The sequence below is a fragment of the Oratosquilla oratoria genome, chromosome 6 (assembly GCF_046742065.1).
Source record: "Oratosquilla oratoria isolate Oo_2021 chromosome 6, ASM4674206v1, whole genome shotgun sequence".
In the NCBI taxonomy this organism is placed as follows: Eukaryota; Metazoa; Arthropoda; class Malacostraca; order Stomatopoda; family Squillidae; genus Oratosquilla; species Oratosquilla oratoria.
This window is the reverse complement of record NC_134782.1, coordinates 70,738,617-70,760,419: the sequence shown is the minus strand read 5'-3', so window position 1 is coordinate 70,760,419 and position 21,803 is coordinate 70,738,617. Positions and strand designations below refer to the sequence as shown.

Genomic DNA, 21,803 nt, shown 5'->3' with positions numbered 1-21,803 from the left:
GAGTTAGTGACAGAGTTTGGGAAGGTATGCAATAGGAGAAAGTTGAAGGTTGTGGGTAAAAGTAAGGTGATTAGATGTACAATGGAAGAGGATGGCAGCAAGTTGGAAGTAAGTCTTAATGAAGAGAGCCTGGAGGAAGTGGATAGCTTTAGGTATTTGGGGTCACATGTGGTAGGAAAGGGAGAAGTGGAAGTGAAAGTAAACAGTAGATTAAGAGAAGCAAGTGAATGGCTTGGAGGATTAAAAAGTGTCATGAGAAATAAGCATATGAGAATGGATGCAATTATAAGACTATATGAATGGGTGAATGTGCCGATGGCACTGTATGGGGCAGAAACATGGAATTTAAGAGGCAGAGTGGAAAAGTATAAATATGTTTGAGATGAGGTGCTAAGATGGGAGGGAGGGTGGAGGGGAGTGGAGTGTATTTAGGGATGGAATGGGTGGGAATGATTCTATGCCTTTTTCTTTTGGAAGCTCGCTGGCTGAGTGGGTTAGGGCGTCGTTACTTGCGGCGAAGGTCGAGGTGAGGGTGGTTCGAATCCTGTCACCAGCGAAATTGAACCAAGGGCATGGTTCATTACATTCCACGCTACAAACCCTCTGTGAGAGGCACCATCCTAGCCTCCCAATAGGGGGGAGTGTGTGACGTTAAACCATAATATATAATAATAATATATAATATATATATTCTTTTTGGCTACCTCACTTGTAAGGGGAAAAAGCCTTGGTATATGTATGCATGTATGTATGAGATGAATTGTCTGAGAGGTATGGTAGCGATTACAAGGTTGTACAAACTGAGAAACTGGAAGTTGAGGAGAGCCGGAGTTGAAAAGGAGATGGCAGATAGAGTTGATGAAAGAATATTGGGATGGTTTGGACACATGGAAAGAATAAGAGAAGAAAGATTAGTAGAAGTGGTGTGGAAGGGAGAGGTGGGAGTGAACTTGAGGGGGTGACAGAGGATGAGATAGATGGATGGAGTGAAAGGGGCAATGAGCAATGAAGGGAGAAGGCAGATGGTGAATGGAGAATGGCTGTGTATAGATGATACTAAGATGTAAGGGAGGGTATGGGGGGATAAGGAGTGGTTATGTATGAATGATATTTTGATGCTGACCATGGGGCAGTGGGCGCGATACAGGGATGACCCATTATCTATGAGGACATAAGATAAAAGGGAGAGGAAAGGGTGGTGGATGAAAGTTGACTTGGCTACCTCCCTGATAAAAGGATAAAGCCCTTGGTAAGATAGACTGGTTGATCCTTCTTTTCTATTTTCATGGTGTATTCCTCTGTGGGTGAAGGTGAAGTTGAGATTCAAGATCTGGACTTTTGAAAGTCATTATGGTCTTGGCAGTGTCTTGCTCCTGCTGAATGGTTACTGCTGGATCATCCACAGCAGTATCAATGAACAGAAACTGGTCAAGTGTTGAAGGTCTTCTATTATCATTCCCCCTCTTTTTTTTTTTTTTTTTTTTTTTTTTTTTTTACCTCTGTGAGCAACAATGAAATTGGGATGAGAGATCTAGCTTTTGTGGGTGTATATGGGCCTGGTAGTGAAAAAAGTGAAGAGATATGAGAATATATATATTTTTTTTATCTAAAGTGTTAACTGGAAAGAATGCGAATGTAGTCGTCTTGTGGAGTCTTTATACTAAAGTAGGAGATAAGCTACCTCCTTCATAAGGGGCTCTTGGTATAAAGAATATAGATAGGAGATAAGCTGATAGATGGAGTATCAGGAAAGTTTGGGGTGTCAGGTCAGAACTACAGAGGAGAGATGTTGGAGATGTTTAGAAATGGAGTTAATGAAAGTGAAGAGTTTTTATGAAGAAAGACAAGCTTAAGTATATGTGGGAAAGGGTTGTGGTGGGGAGGGTGGTTAATACGGCATCAATGGAGTATAAAGTGGTAACCAAATGAATAATAGGAAGAATTCTGGATGTCGATGAAGTCAGGGGAGAGAGCAAGAGATTATCAGGTCTTTTATCTACAAGGAAAACTGAGAGTGGAATAGGAGGGAGAGGAAGGTCTGTTACCCCATCTCCCAGGTAACTAGCTTTTGCAACTGGAATGCCCACAGGTCACTCAGGGGGAATTTTTTTTGCTGCTGTTTTGAGGATTGGAGGAGGAATGGGGATGGTTCAAGGAGGGTGTCACAAAGTGTGCAAAGATGGTGTGTGGAACAAGGAGGATGGTAGGAAATAGAAGGAAGGGTAGTGAGTGGTGGGATGAGGAAGCAAAGAAGGTTGTAGAAATAAAGTGAGAAAGAAATTACGAGAGGAAGAGGAGGTGAATCAAGTAGAGAAGGTAAAAGGTGCACATGGAGAGATGATAATGGAAGAGAAGGCAGTGAGAGGAAGATGGGGAGAGTATTTTAGGGAGTTGCTAAATGTGAAGGATAGGGAGGGGAAGGTAGTTGCAGTGGGAAATGCTAAGAAAATGACCGTGATGAGTAAGGAAAATGGAGGAGAAATAAGTAAGGATGAAGTGAAGGCAGTTGTTAAAATGATGAGAGTAGGTAAGGCTGGTCTGGATGAATGTCATGCAGAATGTCTGAAAAAAGGAGATACAGTGATGGTGGACTGGCTGGTGAGGTTATTTAATGTTTGTTTAAGAGAGGGTAGAGTGCCAGAGGACTGGAATGTCTGTACAGTTCCACTTTACAAGGGAAAAGGGGACAAGTGTGAGTGTAGTAGTTTCAGAGGGATTAGTTTGTTAAGTGTAGTTGGGAAGGCTTATGGGAGGGTCTTGATTGGGAGGATTAGGAGAGGAACAGAGGGAGTAATTGGTGAGGAACAGTGTGGGTTTAGGACAGGTAGAGTTTGCATAGATCAGATTTTTGGGGTAAGACAGACATGTGAGAAAGCTATAGGAAAAGGTAAGGATGTTTTTTTGGCTTTTATGGATTTGTAAAAGGCTTATGATAGGGTAGACAGGAAGGCACTGTGGGAGGTATTACAGATATATGGGACAGGAGGTAAACTTTTAGGAGCTGTAAAGTTTTTACAAGAATAGTACAGCGTGTGTCAGGATTAGAAATGGAGAGAGTGAGTGGTTTCAGGTAAAAGTGGGACTTCATCAGGGATGTGTTATGTCACCCTGGCTGTTAAATTTATACATGGATGGGGTGGTGTGAGAGGTAAATGCAAGGGTAGTGGGTCAGGGATTGGAGATGGTTAAAGAAAATGGAGAAAAGTGGGAGATAAGCCAGCTGTTGTTTGTGGACAGGATCAGAGGAGGGATTAAGGAAGTTAGTGACAGAGTTTGGGAGAGTGTGTGAAAGAAGGAAATTGAAGATAAATGTGGGTAAATGTAAGGTGATGATATGTACAAGGGGTGAAAGTGGCAGAAGACTGGAAGTGAGTATTAAGGGGGAGAGACTGGAGGAAGTGGATAGTTTTAGATATTTGGGTGCGAACATGGCAGGAAAGGGAGTTGAGGTGGAGGTAGAATGCTGATTGAGAGAAGTGAGTAAATACCTTGGATTAAAAAGTGTAATGATAAATTGACATTTGGGAATGGATACTAAGGAGATTGTATGAAGGAGTGATTGTGCTAACAGCACTGTATGGGGCAGAAAAATGGAACATAAGAGGAAGAGAGGAGTTTGAATGTGTTCGAGATGAGGTGTCTGAGAAGTTTGATATGGGTTACTAGGCTAGAGTGAGAAACGAGGAGGTGAGGAGGAGAATGGAGGTGGAAAGGGAGCTGGGAGATAGGGTGGATGAAAGAGTATTGGGATGGTTTGAACACATGGTGAGAATGAGTGAAGAAAGACTAGTAAAAGAGGTGTGAAAGGCAGATGTGGAAAGAGTGAACATGAGGAGGCCACCTAGGATGAGATGGAGGGATGGTGTAAAAGGGGCTTTGGGGAAGAGGGGAATGTCTGTTGAGGATGGATGGGAGAGGACAGAAGATGGGTGAATGGAGAATGATTGTATATGAATGATGTTATGATCCAAGAGGTGAAATGGGTGGGGGGAGAGGGACTATGTGTGAGAAACATTTGATACACCCCAAAGGGATTTCTCCCTGTCTTCTGCATGAGGGGATGGAGAGGGGGGTGGGGGGTCACCAATTTAATGACGCAGCCTTTCTATGGATGTACTGTGCCTTGTGACACTGCTTCTGACCCAGGGCAGTGGGCAAGATGCAGGGATGACCCATCATCCAGGAGGTGCCAAGATAAGAGGGAGGGAAGAGGGTGGAGGGGAGTGGAGTGTGATAGGGATGGAATGGGTGGGAGTGGTTTCTATGCCTTTGTTTTTTGGCTACCTCCCTTGTAAGGGGGAAAAAAGCCTTTGGTATATATATATATGTATGTATGTATGTATGTTTTGAGACTTCCATGTGGTGGTTACATCTAGGATAGTCTCTGTAACCAGGAAGCAATAGGTAGAGAAATGCTAAGGCTAAATAAAGTGAGAAGGGTATAGACAGAATACCATGAGTAGATGAGAGAAATGTGGGTGATATGGAATAACGTGTAAACAAGAGTAGAAGAGTGGGTGTTTCAAGGAAGAAGCAATCAAGTGTGTAGACATGGTATGTGGGACAAAGAAGATGGGAGGGAACAAGAGGAGAAGCAATTAATGTTGGGAAGAAGTAAACACAGTGGTGGAACTGAAGAAGCAAGTTTATAAAGACTGTTCCAAAGTAGAACTATGGTAGTATATCCAAGGTACTGAAAGAAGAGAGAAGCAAACCACAAGCTGGGGGAGGCAAAGAGGTGAGCAAATATTGAAATAGGAATCTGACTATGAAGTGCAAAAAGAATAGATGATGTTTTGGAAGGAGGTGAATAAAGCCAAAAAGATTACTCAGGTGGAGATGAAAAAAGAACTGAGGTGGGTGGATCACAGTAGACAGAAGCAAAGGTAGGAAGAAGATGGGTAGATTATTTCAGGGATTTGTTGAATGTGGAAAAGGTTAGACAGTACCAGCACAGAATAGGCCTGGCCATAGAATCAAACTGCCCTAGATGCAACTATAACAGAGGACACTGAGCACCTCACCCTATACAGTCCCACACTATTCTTAGATAACAACACAATATTTCTTACCTGAGTGGCCTATGGGCCTATTCTGTGGCCATTGCCAAATACCTGGGTCTCCTGTAAGAGAGACCTGGGACAACAGATTGATATTGGTGTTGGGGAAGTGAGCAGTCACACTGAGAGAAATAAAAAAGTGCAGTGACAGATGCTAGTGGTAATGAAAGTAGTAAGGGGAAGATGGGCAGAGTACTTCATGGAGTTAGTAAAGAAAGAGGACAGGGTTGATTTGATTATGGTAGCATCTGATACCAAGAAAACCCCTCCAATGGAAATATTTGAAAAATTGCACTTTTTCCCATGTTCCACCACAAATCTCTTCCAGTCCACTAGGTTTCACTTTTATCTTTATTTATTCTGACTATTTTTTTTCCCAGGAGTATGGGTTGCTCACTGTTCAAGCAGTTTGGAGCATCACTAATTGGTCACGAAGTCAAAGCAGAGGCAGTTCAAAGCTACCTGGTTGAGCAAGTCCATGGTAAAGACATACTACATTAAATTCCCTGCATCAAAAAGTCCTCTGTATAGAAGCACCATCCTAGCCCTTTCCAAGTGTTAAACCGAATCAATCAATCAATCAATCAAACAATCACATCTTACTACATTGCATTACTATGCCAAAACCTGCACTAGTTGTACCCTTATCATTTCCACCATTACCAAAGAGAGCCCAAACCCCATGCTGCTCTCTGCTGCTGCCACTTCCATTTAAACTGCTGCTTACTTACCTGGCAGCTCTTGCAGTCTGGACACTGCCACCCTGCTCTGACGTTCATGGTGACATTAACGTTTGGCTTGAGACAGGTGCCATGGTAGTGATTGCCACAGGAAGAGCAGAAGAGCATGTTTGCCTGGTTGTCCCTCTGCTCACAAATCATGCAAGCAAGATCTACCACTGCAATATATATATAATAAGAACATAAGTATAGAGGAAACTACAAGAGACAATAAGGCCTGCACTAGGCAGTTCCATGTCCCTTACCACCTGTCATCCCTATCCATAGTTATCTATTCTTCTCTCAAAACAACCAAGTGTTTCAGCACTCACTACATGGCTACTATGTCTATTCCATTCATTAATCACTGTTCGTAAACCAGTTCTTGCCCATTTCATTTTTAAACCTAAATTTGTCCACTTGAAATCCATTACTATGAATCCTGCCAATCTGTCTTTACATAATGACCTTGCCTGTATCACACTTGTTAAGCCCTTGACACAATTGAATACCTATATTAGATCACTTTGCACTCTTCATCTTTCCAGAGTGTAAATTAAAGTGCCTAAACCTGTCTCCATATCGTAAATTTCTACCTTGTATTATTTTGGTCATTATCTTCTGTACCCTAAGAGTAATCAAAAAGTTGTAGCAATGTCAAGCACAACACAGCAATGACACTAAAATAAGTTGAACAGTAAAATGTAGCTTTTACATCCAACAACCATACATTATTATCCTTATAGATACATACATATACCAAAGTTTTTTTTTCCCCTTACATGGGAGGTAGCTAAAACCTAAGTCATAAAATCCACTTCCACCCATTCCATCCCCATAAACTCCACTCCCATCAACCCCCCACCCTACCTCTTATCTTGGCTCCTCCTGGATGACAGGTCATCCCTGCATCTTGCCCACTGCCCTGGGTCAGAAGCAGTGTTGCAAGACACAGCAAGGCCACTTTATTAAATTGGTGACCACCCCCACCCCCTGTCTGTCCCCTCATGCAAAAATTGAGAAGACAGGGAGAAATCCCTTCGGGTTGCATCAATTTATTTTTCACACATACTCCCTCATCCCCCACCCACTCCCTTTCATGCATCACAGCATCATCCATACACAACCATTCTCCATTCACCCCATTTGTCCTCTATTGTCCTTCCTTATAGATGCAAATCAATATTTTTTCTTTATCTTCTAGTTCTTTGTCAAATGAAAACAAATCAATATTCATTACAATACAGGTGACCCCCCCTCCCACACCTTTGTATAAAAGTAAATTTTCTGTGGGTAGTTTGACACACACACACACACACACACACACACACACACACACACACACACACGCACACACACAAATAAAATGAATGAATAAAAAAAAAATAATAATAATAATAATAATAATGAAATAACCCCTAGAAATCATCTACAAAATTAAAGTATCAAAAACAGCCTAAACTATATATATATAAATCCTTTTCAACATAAAATAACAATAATCAATACATCTCAAATATTTTATATTGTACATAACACATAAATCATACATACATATACCAAGGCTTTTTCCCCCTTACAGGGGAGGTAGCCAAAAAGGAAAAGGCATAAAATCATTCCTACCCATTCCATCCCTGAATACACTCCACACCCCTCCATCCTCCCTCTTATCTATATACCAATGGCTTTTTCCCCTTTATATGGGAGGTAGCCAAGTCAATAGGCACATAGCCACTCTCACCCATTTCAATCCCAACCACCACCCTTTCCTCCTTCTTATATTAGCTCCTTGTGGATTATGGGTCACCTGTCTCCTGCCCACTGTCCTGGGACAGAACCAATGCAGCAATACACAGTACATCCACAGCAAAGCCACTTCACTTAATCAATGACCCCCCCTCTCTGTCACCTCATGTGGGAAATCCAAAAGAAAACCCTTCAGGCTGCATCAAAATATCATTCATGCATAACCACTCTCTATCCTCTCCCCCCCCAACACACAACACCACCTTTCCTTGCATCAAAGTATCACCTATATTGAGTTGTTCCCCTATCACCCCTATCTCCTGCCTCCTCCCTTACTTGGTCAATAGACATTTCCATCTTGCTAAAAACCCTTTCACCCCATCCATCCATATTATCCTCAGTCATCCCCTCAAATTTACTCCATCCACCTATGCCTTCCAAACCTTTTACTAATCTTTCTTCACTCATTCTTTCCAAGTGTCCAAACCATCCCAATACTTTTTCATCAACCCTATCTGCTATCCCCTTTTCCACCCCCACTCTCCTCCTCACCTCGTTTCTCACTCTGTCCCACCTTGTAACCCCTACCAAACTTCTCAAACATTTTATCTCAAATACATTTAAACTTCTCTCTGCCTCTCTTACATTCCAAGTTGCCCCTTCATATCTCCTGTTTGCATCCATTCCCAGATGCCTATTTCTCATGACATTTTTTAATCTCCCAAGGCATTTACTTGCTTCTCTCAATCTATATTTTACCTCCACCACTACTCCTTCCTTTCCTAACACAAGTGACCCCAAATACCTAAAACTATCCACTTCCTCAAGCCTCTCTCCTTGACTCACATCAAACTCTCTACCATCCTCTCCCCTTGTATATTTCATTACCTAACTTTTACACACATTAAAGTCAGACCTTACACCTATCCAAAAACTCATTAATTGTCACTCACATCTGGGCATGTTGGTGAAGGGTTATCCCTATCCCTTACCTGAGGCTCTGCAGCTACACATATTCACTTTGGATAGAATACCTAAAGTTCTGGTTGGTGTCTTCATTCCAGACTCTCCTAAGCCTTGACATTTTGTCTATCTATATACCAAGGGCTTTTCCCCACTTATATGGGAAACAGTGAAGTCAAAACTTTACCCACTCATGCTTGCACATCAGCCCTCAGATACATTTTTTACTATATCATTACAACATTGCCAGTTACTAAAACTTACGAATATCCTTGGCTTTGTGAGAATGCTGAAGACACACAAGGGCAATACTCTTGAGGTCCATGCACAACCCGATGCTCATGGCACACGGCAGATGATATAAGCGCGGACAGCCATCCACCTACCAATCAAAGTCATACTGTTAAGAACATGTGAGGACATGATTATGAATTCATAATGAAACTTACACAAAAAGACCAACTACTTAACTACATAAATTACAACAAGCGACAATAATAAAGCAAAGCATTTGAGCCATGCAGAAAAAGAAGAAAATGAAAGATAAATGAGAGACGATACTATTTTCACTCTTCTTGCAGGACAGTAAGAACATCCTCATTATTGATCCCAATAATAACCGAACACCTGACTAAATAATGGACACAGCTAAATGCACATACTAATTCACTGCATATTAGACTATACATATCTCATTCCAATTGTCAATTGGCAAATGTCACCCTAATCTCAAATCAAAACATCAAAATCTACCAATTAGGACTTATGATTCAGAATGTTTGTTTGTGTCAACATACAATTTTATATAGATGATGATGCCACTCCTATCTTACCAAGGACACTTCCCCCTTACCAGGGGGGGGGGGGGGTTAGCCACCACCCTTTCCTCTCATTTTTTGATGCCCCTCCCATAATCAAAATTGAATAACAGAATACATACATATACCAAAGGCTTTTTTCCCCTTACCAGGCAGAATGGTAGCCTGAGTCAAAGGGCATACACCCATCCCCATCCATTTCATCCTCACCCATTCATAACAAAATAATATTTGAATAAAACATGCAACTTACCTTGCAGGGAATGGAAGCCCCAAAGCATTTACACTGGGAACACCTATGAGCAGACCCCATGGCTACTACTTTGTCAACACATGACATTGTATCATCACCAGCCAACTCAACTCCTGATGACCAGAGAGCACACATAGTATGGGCATAACAATGACCTGTGGGTATAAGAAAAGGATGGTAGGCTATATAACAAGTCTAAAAAAATTAAGGGTATTCTGTTTTTCAAAAAATAAGTGCATAAAAACCAAGAAGACTATTGACTTTTTTCCCCTATCCTCCACCACTATGACCCACACTGCTACAATTAATGAAACATTTTTCTTCCAACACTGAGAGAAGAGATCGGGATGCAAGGGATAGGAGAGCTTTCAGAGGTCATGAGAACAAACTGACAAAGACATGTCTAAAGAATGTCAAAAAATACAATTTCCCATACAGAAGCATAAATACCTGGAATAACTGAGGTCATATAACACAAGTTGGAACACTACATGAATTCAAATCTAATTATGACAATTGGAAAATTAGGATATGATCCAAATTGTAACAATACATAACCTAGGTGTGTAAAGAGTTGTGTGCACAATACATGCATGTGTGTGTATTTACCTAGTTATATCTTACGGGAAGGGGAGCTATCCTCATGGTGTCCCGTCTTTGTATCTCAGTGTCTAGTTTGCTCTTAAATTTGTGTATAGTTTTTTGCACACACTATTGTTTTATCCAATTTGTTCCAATATCTACCACTCTATTTATTTATATATATATATATATATATATATATATATATATATATATATATATATATATATATATATATATAAGGTCTCTTCTATAACTATCCTTTTTGAGTTTCTTATCATGTCCCCTTGTATTTCTCTTATCCCAATTTAAAGTCCTCTCTATCAAGGACTTTTGTGTCTTTCATTATTCTATAGATGTTCAGTAGGTCATCTCTTTCTCTTCTTTGTTACAAAGTCGGTAATTTCAATTTAGCCAGTCTCTCCTTATATGACAGGTTTGAAAGTGTTGGGGCTGTTTTTGTGACTGCTCTCTGGATTCTTTCAATTTTCTCTATATTCTTTTTGGTACTGGGTGACCAGTGTCGCAGCATACTCCAGTCTATGCCTTATTAGTGTGACTAGTATTTTTTTTTTTTTTATCTTAGCAAGTTGTAAGATTCTCCGACAATTTTGTTTATCAGAAGACATGTCATTTGAGATAATTACTCCCAGATCTTTATTAGATCCCACTTTCTTTAATTCCTTTATTCTAATTTCATATTGTCCTGATATTCCCTTTTTACTTTTTCCAAACTCCATTATGCTACATTTCTTAATGTTGAAGTCTACTTCCCACTTTTGGCTCAGTTTCCAAACCTTGTTGCTTCCTCTGTCGTGATTCACAATCCATTTCATTACTCCCTTTCCTTAGCAATTTAGCATCATCTGCAAAGAAGCTCATGTAACAATCCACTCATTGAGACTGAACTAAAGGAAGAAATATACATGGAGAGAAATGAAAAGCATAGGAAAGGAAGACTGATGTACAACAAAATGGACTTTGCAAAACTAAAAGAAATTCTTCCAGAATGCAAACTGGGAAAAAATTTACATGGAAGAGACAAAAGTTGAGGAGAAATGGGATATCTTGATGGATAATTACAATGAAGGGGTGAATAGGCACGTACCAAGACAGAAGCTAGAATGTACATTAAATGCTGATTCAACAAAAGATGCAGTGAGGCAAAAGATAGAAGGGACAGAGCTTGGAAAAGATGGAGAAAAGATAAAAAAATTGAAAAATGGCAAGTATATATAAACTATAGAAATGAGTATGTTAAAGTGAAAAGAGAGGAACCATGAAAAGGATATTATAGGTAAATGCAAAGAGCAACCCAAGCTATTCCATCAATACGTGAATGGTAAACTTAAAAACAAACTGGAAATGGTGAAACTACGCCAAGGGAATATAGAATACACAGAAGAATTAGAAATGGCCAAAGTCATGAATAATCACTTCAAATCTGTTTTCACTAGAGAGAAAGCAAAATATTGGGACAAAGGAAATGAAAGGCAATCTTACCCCATGAGCAAGATAATAATAACACAAAAAGAAATAATGGAACATCTATCAAACCTTGACGTCAGGAAATCACATGGCCCGGATGGAATTGCAAATTGTATTCTAAAAAAAGTGAAAAGAAGAACTAACGGACAAAATACATAAGTTGCTCACTTAAAGAAGGAAAAATACCAAAAGACTGGAAAAATGCTAACATTGTACCAATATATAAAGGAGGAAACAAGGAAGAACCAACTAACTACAGGCCAGTCTCACTAACAAGCACTATAGCCAAAACTTGTGAGAAAATCATCAAAAATAGATGGGTAAAACACCTGGAAAACAACAATATAATAAACCCAAGACAATTTGGGTTCAGACAAGGAAGATCATGTACCACTAACTTATTCTGTTTCTACATACATACATATACCAAGGCTTTTTCCCCCTTCCAAGGGAGGTAGCCAAAAAGGGAAAGGCATAAAAACACTCCCACCCATTTCATCCCTAAATACACTCCACATCCCTCCCACCCTCCCTCTCATCTGAGCACCTCCTGGATGACGGGTCATCCCTGCACCCTGCCCACCGCCCTGGGTCAGAAGCAGTGTCGCAAGACACAGTACATCCACAGCAAGGCCGCTTCATTTAATCGGCGACCCCCCCTCTCCATCCCCCCTTGCATATAAGGAGAGGACGGGGAGAAATCCCTTCGGGCTGCGTCAAAATTTACTCACACATACTACCCCACCCCACCCCCGCCCATTCCTCCTCATGCAATCACAACATCATCCATATACAACCGTTCTCCACTCACCTCTGTCTTCCGTCCTCTCCCTTCCTTCCTCAACAGACATTCCCCTCTTCCCCAAAGCCCCCTTCACCCCATCCATCCACCTCATCCTAGGACGTCCCCTCATGTTCACTCCCTCCACATCTGCCTTCCATACCTCTTTTACTAGTCTTTCTTCACTCATTCTTTCATTATGTTTCTACTCAAGATTAATAGACATAGTGCAAGAAAGGAATGGATGGGCTGATTGTGCCTTCCTGGACTTACAAAAAGCTTTTGACAAAGTACCACAAAAAAATTATTATAATAATAATAATAATAATAATAAAAAAGGAACATATAGGAGGGATACAAGGGAACCTACTAAAGTGGATGGAGGACTTCCTGATTGGCAGAAAGATGAGAGTAGTGCTCAGAGAAAAATATTCAGGTTGGAAAGAGGTGATCAGTGGAGTACCCACAAGGATCTGTATTGGCTCCAACAATGTTTGCTATCTAATTTATTTAATGTTTGCTGGAGAGAGGGTAGAGTGCTGGAGGACTGGAGGAGTGCCTGTATAGTTCCACTTTACAAGGGAAAAGGGGACAAGTGTGAGTGTAGTAGTTTCAGAGGGATTAGCTTGTTAAGTGTAATTGGGAAGGCTTATGGGAGGATCTTGATTGAGAGGATTAGAAGAGGAACAGAGGGAGTAATTGGTGAGGAACAGTGTGGATAGAGGATGGGTAGAGGTTGTGTAGATCAGATTTTTGTGGTAAGACAGATATGTGAGAAAGCTATAGGAAAGGGGAAGGATGTTTTTTGGGCTTTTATGGATCTGGAAAAGGCTTATGACAGGGTAGACAGGAAGGTACTGTGGGAGGTTTTGCGGATATATGGGATAGGAGGAAAGCTTCTAGGAACTGTCAAGAGTTTTTACGAGAGTATTAGAGCATGTCAACACTGCTTCTGACCCAGGGCAGTGGACAGAGTGCAGGGATGACCCGTCATCTAGGAGGTGCTAAGATGGGAGGGAGGGTGGAGGGGTGTGGAGTGTTTTCGGGGATGGAATGGGTGGGAATGATTTTATGCCTTGTCCTTTTTGGCTACCTCCCTGGTAAGGGGGAAAAAGTCTTGGTATATGTATGTGTGTATTAGAGCATGTGTCAGGATTACAAATGGAGAGAGTGAGTGGTTCAAAGTAAAGGTGGGACTTCGTCAGGGATGCTTTATGTCGCCCTGGCTGTTCAACTTGTACATGGATGGGGTGGTGGGTCAGGAATTGGAGATGGTTAAAGAAAATGGAGTACAATGGGAGGTGAGCCAGCTGTTGTTTGCTGACGACACTGCGCTTGTGGCAGGATTGGAGGAGGAATTGAGGAAGTTGGTGACAGAGTTTGAGAGAGTGTGTGAAAGAAGAAAGCTAAAGATAAATGTAGGTAAAAGTAAGGTGATGAGATGTACAAGGGGTGAAAGTGGCAGCAGACTGGTAATAAGCATAAAGGGAGAGCGACTGAAGGAAATGGATAGTTTTAGATACTTGGGTGCAAATGTGGCAGGAAAGGGTGGAGTGGAGGTGAAGGTAGAATGTAGATTGAGAGAATCGAGTAAATGCTTTGGTGGATTAAGAAGTGTAATGAGGAATAGACATTTAGGAATGGATGCTAAACAGACTGTATGAAGGAGTGATTGTGCCAACAGCACTGTATGGGGCAGAAACATGGAACATACGAGAGGAAGAGAGAAGGAGTTTGAATGTGTTTGAGATGAGGTGTCTGAGAAGTATGATGGGGTTACTAGGCTAGCTAGAGTGAGAAATGAGGAGGTGAGGAGAACAGGGGTGGAAAGGGACTTGGGAGATAGAGTTGATGAAAGAGTATTAGGATGGTTTGGACACATGGAAAGAATGAGTGAAGAAAGACTAGTAAAAGAGGTATGGAAGGCAGATGTGGAGGGAGTGAACATGAGGGGACGTCCTAGGATGAGGTGGATGGATGGGGTGAAGGGGGCTTTGGGGAAGAGGGGAATGTCTGTTGAGGAAGGACAGGAGAGGACAGAAGACAGGGGTGAATGGAGAATGGTTGTATAGAAGAAGATGAAGAAGAAGAAGTGTATGAGCGAGTGTGTGCGTGTGGTCACAGATGAAATCAAATACAAGCTCTGACTCTCATCCTGTAGATAAATACCTGTTAATCTTAGGTCCAACATATGATCCAAGAACAACATGGTGAATAACACAGTACTCACCTTCTTCATCAATAAGAGATGATATCGGTGGCTGCTCTTGATGGCCCACCAATGTGATCTCATCAACGGGCTCAGGCATTAAATCCCCAACTTGTTTCCTTGGTGACTTTCCTTTCTCCCTATTCAAGAAATACCATGAAGAGGTAAGTTTATCAGTATAAATATGCACATAATACCTATAATTCAACTTAATTACTTCTACATGATCAGGTAAATTCTTGCAGTGCACCATCATTCTTGACTATGCCCACAAAGCATGGGTCCCAACAATTAATAAAAAGATTGACATCTTACAAACTACACCAAAAGAAAGCACTGAGCATGAGAAAGAGAAGAGAGAGATAGAGAGGGAGAGGAGAGGAGATGAGAGATGAGAGAGAGAGAGAGAGATGAGGGAGATGAGAGAGGAGAGAGAGAGGAGGGAGAGAAGAGAGAGGAGGGAAAGAGGAGAGAGAGGAGAGAGAGAGGAGGGAGAGAGGAGGGAGGGAGGGAGAGAGGGAGAGAGGAGAGAGAGGAGAAAGAGAGGAGGGAGAGAGGAGACAGGTGAGACAGGAGAGAGCAAGAAGAGAGAGAGAGACAGGAGGGATAGTTAGAAGGAGAGAGAGACAGGAGGGATAGAAGAAGAGAGAGACAGGAGGGATAGTTAGAAGGAGAGAGAGACAGGAGGGATATTTAGAAGAAGAGAGAGACAGGAGGGATAGTTAGGAGAAGAATAAAGAGACAGGAGAGGAATAGAGGGAGACATAGGAGGAATAAAGAGAGCGACAGGAGAGGAATAGAGAGGCAGGAGAGGAATAGAGAGAGACAGGAGAGGAATAGAGAGACAGTGGGAGAGACTGTAGAGACAGAGACAGAGAAACTGGAGGTAGAGAAACATAAGATATGGAGACACAAGACAGAAAAACTGGAGAGACATAGAAAGAAAGACACAGGTGAGATTGAGAGAGACAGGAGGGACAGACAGGAGAGAGAGAGCTAGAGAGGCTTGATTTTATTTTGGCTACATCAAAAGGCTACAAGGTATTCACCTAATATCTATTCATTCTATTCACCTGAAGGGTGCATCTAAACTGTAGGGTGACTGAAATAATCAAGCTCACCCTATGGCCTGGGTCCACCCTAAGGATTTATATGCCGTCTGCCACAATTTTTATAGGTCACAATGTTAATGGGGTTAAAGCCAATTCACTGAACTCTACTTCAAATCAGTATTCACTTACTTCAGGTTTCTGTTTTTACTAGCTGCTATATCATCCTCATCTTCTGGTAATTCCACGGGTTCAAGTTTTTCTGGAACAACATATCCTGGGGTTGGGTTGTAGCGCATGAGGTCACCTTGACCCAACTGACTCGACTCACCCAAGCAACAAAGGCCACATAACTTGCCTTGCCTACAAAACAATTGAACAAATATCAACTCAAAACTGCAAATTCAAAAAACAACAAAATATACATATCAATCACCTGGAAAATAAACTAAAATACAGGACTAAGCTACACCAAAAAATAAATAAATAAATAAATAAAAAAGAGGCTTTTGTGTTCTAATTGAAATGGAGAAGGCTTACCAAGAACCTGTGGGTCTCCTGCAAACTATAACTGGCTCACCTTCCACTTTCCTCCTTTCATTAACCCACTCCAATTCTCTCCCCATCACCCCATTTACCTCTCTTACTACCCCATCCACATACACTGAATAACCTGATGACATTGCACAACCCTGATGCAGCCCCAGCTTCACTTCAAACCAGTAAATCTTGCCAATTCCAACCCTAACACCAGTTCTACTACATGTAAAAACTTTTGTATGCCCTTTACTTTAATCCTGTCCCATGCATCTGCAATACCTCCCAGTCAACCCTGTCATTAGCCTTCTAAAGAGCCATAATTGCCCAAAAAGTATCCTTTCCTTTTGCCAAATCTTCACATACCTGCCTTTCTATAAAATTTGATCTATGCATCATCTACCTTTCCTGAACCTAAATTGTCCTTCCTCATTTACTCACTCAGTATATCATAACACAGAAAAAAAGTACATGTTAATGCAGGCCTTAGGGTTTGAGAAGCCTCCCACCATTGAGTGGCCAGCTGAGGTGTGCACATGGCAGAGAGAAAATGGTGATGAATCATTTATGTTTTTGGTTATTTTCATTATATGTTTACAACAGTATGATTATTCTTTCTAGATATATGTAGTGATTTATGGTTGTCACCTAATTGGCAACCCCTGCTCTCCATCCCCTCATGAGGAGCATAGAGAAGACTGGGAGAAATTCCTTCAGGATGCATCAAAGTATCATCCATACACAGCCATTCTCTTTTCCTTGTTCCAGCCATTCCATCAACACCCTTTAATCCATCTTGATACTATTTCCAGACTCTCTCTCCATCAACTTAACATTTCCTTCACTTTTTTACACAAGATCAGTTGACAACTGGCAACTGTTCCTGTCCTCTATTATATAATCAGCAGGTGCCAAAAATGGTTCCATACTAATATGATACAAAGGACAACAGTAACATTTCTTCCCAGAGATAAATGGGAGGGTTTGAGGGTCACTCCCAGCCAAAATTGGATTTCCCCCCTCTCCCCAGCCAATGAAACTTCAGGAACCTAATGACTACTCTGGGGTGACTGATTTCACTATCTTACCATTTCTCCTGATACACTGGAGCCATATACACATCCTCTTGAGAGAAACTTTCCTCTTCTGCACCTACAGGAGAATCTTCCCCAGCATTTGCATTTGTAGTCCGCTCCTCCACAGTAACACACTGCCCAATTTTTCTGGTTCCACGACCACCACGACTGAAAAGTGTAAATTTAGTCCTTAGTTCTTTGCCACCTCCTGCAGATGTAAGGACTATGTCATTTAGGTGTGTCAATACCAGAATCTCCACCTAAATACCTGAATACACAATATTTCCTATACTCACTACCCAAGGCGTTTTATCTTGACTCCCCTTTTGAAGGACATGCCTCCCCTCGAAGGCACTGGCCCAGCTTGTCCTTTAGTCCTCAGCCCTCGACCCTTAGACACAACCACTGAGCCTCCTCGTGCCACTTGAACAGGAATGAGAGGAATAGTGGGCATCATATCTGGACCAAGGTTGGACTGGGATGTAAGGGCACTTGAAGATGTTGTGTAGGTGTTAGAGCTTGATACTGAGGAAAAAGCTGTGGCAAAGGTGGTAGCAAATGGAGAGGAAGGGCTCTGGGATGTTGAGGAGGAGGAGGAAGAGGAGGAGGGCATGATAGTAATACTTGGGTTGTTTTGCACTGCGGCAGCCACTGACTCATCCAGATCCATTGCTTCTTCTTTCACTATAAAAACAAAGAAAATAAATTAATACCTGAGAAAGAAATGAACATTTATTAAAAACAAGACCTCATATATTGGCAATAAAATCCCTGCTAACCTGAATCCGGACCAGTGGAAGAGGTCAAATCTTCTGATGTAGGTCTTGAGCCACTTTGCTCCAGGCCACCTTCACCTGCACCATCATCGCATCTCTTCTTAGAGCTCGTGCTGCTGCGAGAGTTTTCATTTTTATGGCTACTTCCCTCTCGTGTTTCCATACTTCAATCTATAAATATAACAATTATATATTCACATACATGAAGAGAGTAAAAGAAACCTAATTCTAGGTTGTTACAGTGAGATCTAGACAGGGTGTTTGAATGGGGCCAGCAGTGGAAAGTGAATTTCAATAATAAAAAGAAAGAAGTAAATAATAATAATAATAATAATAATAATAATTAGAGAAAAGTCAGAGTTTTGGCCAAAATGGTTCCCAGCCCTGCTGACACAACATATGAAGACAGGCTAATTAAATTAGAACTGCCAATATTAGAGGAACCAATGATGGATACCTATTTATAGTAGTCCTGAAAGATGGATAATGGGGCTGCTGCCAATTTTCAAAGCCCATCATCAACCCCCTCACCTCCATCAAGAGGTACAGCCCTGAGGGACTGACAGTCTCCTTACTAGGTCCAAGATCTTCCTCTATCTATTCCAACCATGTTTCTTACAGCTTTTCACACATGGCGAGCTGACTTTCAGGCAGAGACATTGAAACAATCCCAAACTAACCCCTTCCATAAGACACCAACATCAGCATCATGAGGCTTGAATGCATATATGAGGATGCTGGCATTGATGCCTTGATTACATTTATTTTGTAGTTGTAGCCGACTGACCTACATACTGTATTCTGTGAACAGGCTTGATTACATTTTCTATGGTTATTAACATTCAGGGTGAAAGAGAATGAGTAATACAGCTGTAACTTTATATTTCATAACAAGAGTAGTGCGATACATCACTGAATCATTGTACATCAGGCAGCCGATGCTGTGCACAAGAACCCAACTCGTATTGAAGAGGTTAATACAACACAACAGTTCAAAGTTTCTCCCTAGAGATCTGTGGGAGCCTGGAAACCATTGCCAGATACTGTACGGCTGCAGGTTGCTAGTCTGTGTAACCTGAAGCAACAACTGCAACTATCATTATCAATGACAACATTTGAAGAAAGCAGATGTCACTTTGCAGTAATAAGAACTATGACAAAGAAGACTTCCTCATGTGGGTCAAAGAAAAACCAAAATGCATGAAAATAAACTGAAAAGGACAGTGTTTTAAGGATATTGTGAAAGTTTTCCATGTAGATGCATGAATTTATAGGTCAATCAATCCATTACTCTCACAACAACATATACTCAAAAAGTCTCACAGATAAGCCATGAGACTAAAAGCAATGGAGCTGCCAATATTTAAATATCAAAGAGAAAAAGGAGATATGATTACAGTATTCAGGTCACTCCATGTGATAGACTACACTGACAGAAGAGATCTCTTGCTTAGGGATGCAAGGGCTTTAAAAAGGTCACAAAAACAAATTGAGAAAGACTGATTGTCTAAAGGATGTAAAAGTAATACAGCTTTCCATATAGATGCATAAATACTTGGAACAGCTTAGAAGGTAACATTGCCCAAGCTGGAACAATAAAGAATTCAAGTCAAAGTATAACTGAAAAATAAGGGGATACACCAAGTTAGAATCAAGCATGAATTTGACAATAGGTATGATAAGTTGAAGATTAAAAGAAAGGACCATATGAGCGATGTTCCTTTCCTGTATACTGTACTACAATTAGAAAAATAAACATGCAATTCCAAGGTCCACCTTACATGTACCATAATCTCTATAAATAAACCTGCACACACAAAAAAGCAGATCAGGGAAAAAGCAAAATACTATAATACCTCCCAAACTAAACACACTAACCTTTATCAAACAATCCACTTCAAAACCTCCCCAACACAACAAGAAATATTTGCAGCATGGATTAGAAATGTTCTTGCATAACTAATGTACTAGAATTCTAAGACAGAGTCATCTCAAATCATGATAAAAAAACAATATAATATCTGGATTTTGCAAAGGCTTTTGATACCATCCCGCATGAAAAACTAATTGCTAAATCAGCTTCACACGGAATTAGCGTTAGTCTACTAAGCTGGACTAATTGGTTAAACAAACTTAAACAGAGCTGTTCTAAATGCCAAAACTTCTAGATGGAAAAATTTTATGAGTGGATTTCCTCAGAGTTCCGTTCTTGGGTCACTTCTATTCAGTATATGTAATTGCTATAGATCATGGACATCTATTGTTTCCTAATTTGTTGATGATACAAAACTGTGCAGAATGGCAAATGATCACTTAAACCAATTAGATATTCAAGAAGAATTTGATTAACTATACCAATGGTCTGAAAAGTGGCTAATGAAATTTAATCCAAGTAAATGTATGAGGAGAGATGGGAGTGGAGTATGTGGGGATGGAATGGGTGGGAGTAGGTTTTATGCCTTTGTTTTTTGGTTACCTCCCTTGTAAGGGGGAAAAAGCCTTTGGTATATGTATGTAAATGTAAGGTTATGCACATTGGTAAAAATAACAGATATGATTAAAAGTTATTTGGAAATTCATTGACAAAAGAGGATAGTGAAAAGGATCTTGGCTTAATTATCATTAATGATTTCAAATCATCTAAGCAGTGTATTTCCCCCTCAGAGAAAACAAATAAGATTCTAGGACTGAAAATTGGGTGATCTTTTGATTTTAAAAGTCCATCTGCTATTAACAAACTATATAAATTGTTAGTTTGTCCACATTTGGAATATGCTGTTTCTGTATGGTCACTGAATTTCATTAAAGACATTGGCTGATTGGAAAAAGTACTATGGTGAGCCACAAAACAATTACAAATTTCAGAAATAAATCATACAAAAACTGACTAAATTATATGAATCCATTTTCCCTAAAAAAGCTTAGACTCAGGGGTGATTTGATACATGTTTTTAAGATTCAAAAGGGAATTGACAATACCAAAAGTGATGAAATTTTGACACTGATTGCAAATCAGAAAAGTTATAATGGTCTAAAACTGTCAGGAAATATATTTAATTTGGAAGTGGGTAGAGACAACTCCACCAACCATTTAGTAAATGAGTGGAATAAACTTCCTGCAGACACAATGAAAAAACTGTACATCAGAAAAATGGAAACTTAAACCAAAAAAGTGAAGAAAATATGAAACTAAAAGTGGCACATACAAATATTGACGGTATGATCTCTGGAAATAATGAACTAAACGACTATCTGGAAATAGAAAAACCAGATATCATGGGAATTGTGGAGACAAAACTGAAAGGCCCAATATCAACAAGTATGGTGGGACAAGGTCTATACGGCCACTGGGCGAAAAATAGAACAAACAGGGATCAGGTGTCATGATACTGACAAAAAAGGGTTTAAATGTGACAAAGATAAATGGGGGAAAATATAATGTGGAATTAATTATGATTAAAGTCGTAAATAAAAATATGAAAAGTAGAAAATTTGTAGCAGTATATGTGCCACCAAAAACACAGGCTTGGTCTGATAGTGATCATTCTTAATTACTGGAAGACACAATGAATGTGCTAAACAAGTTACTGAAGGAGGGTGGTAACATAGTAAATATGGGTGATTTTAATGCAAAGGATATAATCTGGGAAGAAATGATAGTAAAGGGGGGAGAAGAACTCTCGAACAACATTCTGCTGGATATGACCATCAAATATACCTTAACACAATGGGTCAAGGAAAATACT

At 40.4% G+C, this 21,803-nt stretch overlaps 1 protein-coding gene across 11 annotated transcripts in view; it reads right to left on the bottom strand.

Moving 5' to 3' along the window:
• Positions 1 to 21,803, bottom strand: part of LOC143026595 (uncharacterized) — a 321,375-nt gene that overhangs the window by 284,016 nt on the left and 15,556 nt on the right. For all 11 annotated transcript variants that reach the window (XM_076187254.1, XM_076187255.1, XM_076187256.1 and 8 more), the window contains exons 2-9: positions 18,061 to 18,228; positions 17,578 to 17,965; positions 17,294 to 17,449; positions 15,861 to 16,031; positions 14,641 to 14,759; positions 9,560 to 9,714; positions 8,753 to 8,870; positions 5,792 to 5,958 (exon numbers count right to left, since the gene is read on the bottom strand). In XM_076187254.1, the coding sequence (XP_076043369.1) occupies positions 5,792 to 5,958; positions 8,753 to 8,870; positions 9,560 to 9,714; positions 14,641 to 14,759; positions 15,861 to 16,031; positions 17,294 to 17,449; positions 17,578 to 17,965; positions 18,061 to 18,220 (1,434 nt within the window). In that variant the 5' untranslated portion in view covers positions 18,221 to 18,228. The remainder of the gene's footprint in view (positions 1 to 5,791; positions 5,959 to 8,752; positions 8,871 to 9,559; positions 9,715 to 14,640; positions 14,760 to 15,860; positions 16,032 to 17,293; positions 17,450 to 17,577; positions 17,966 to 18,060; positions 18,229 to 21,803) is intronic.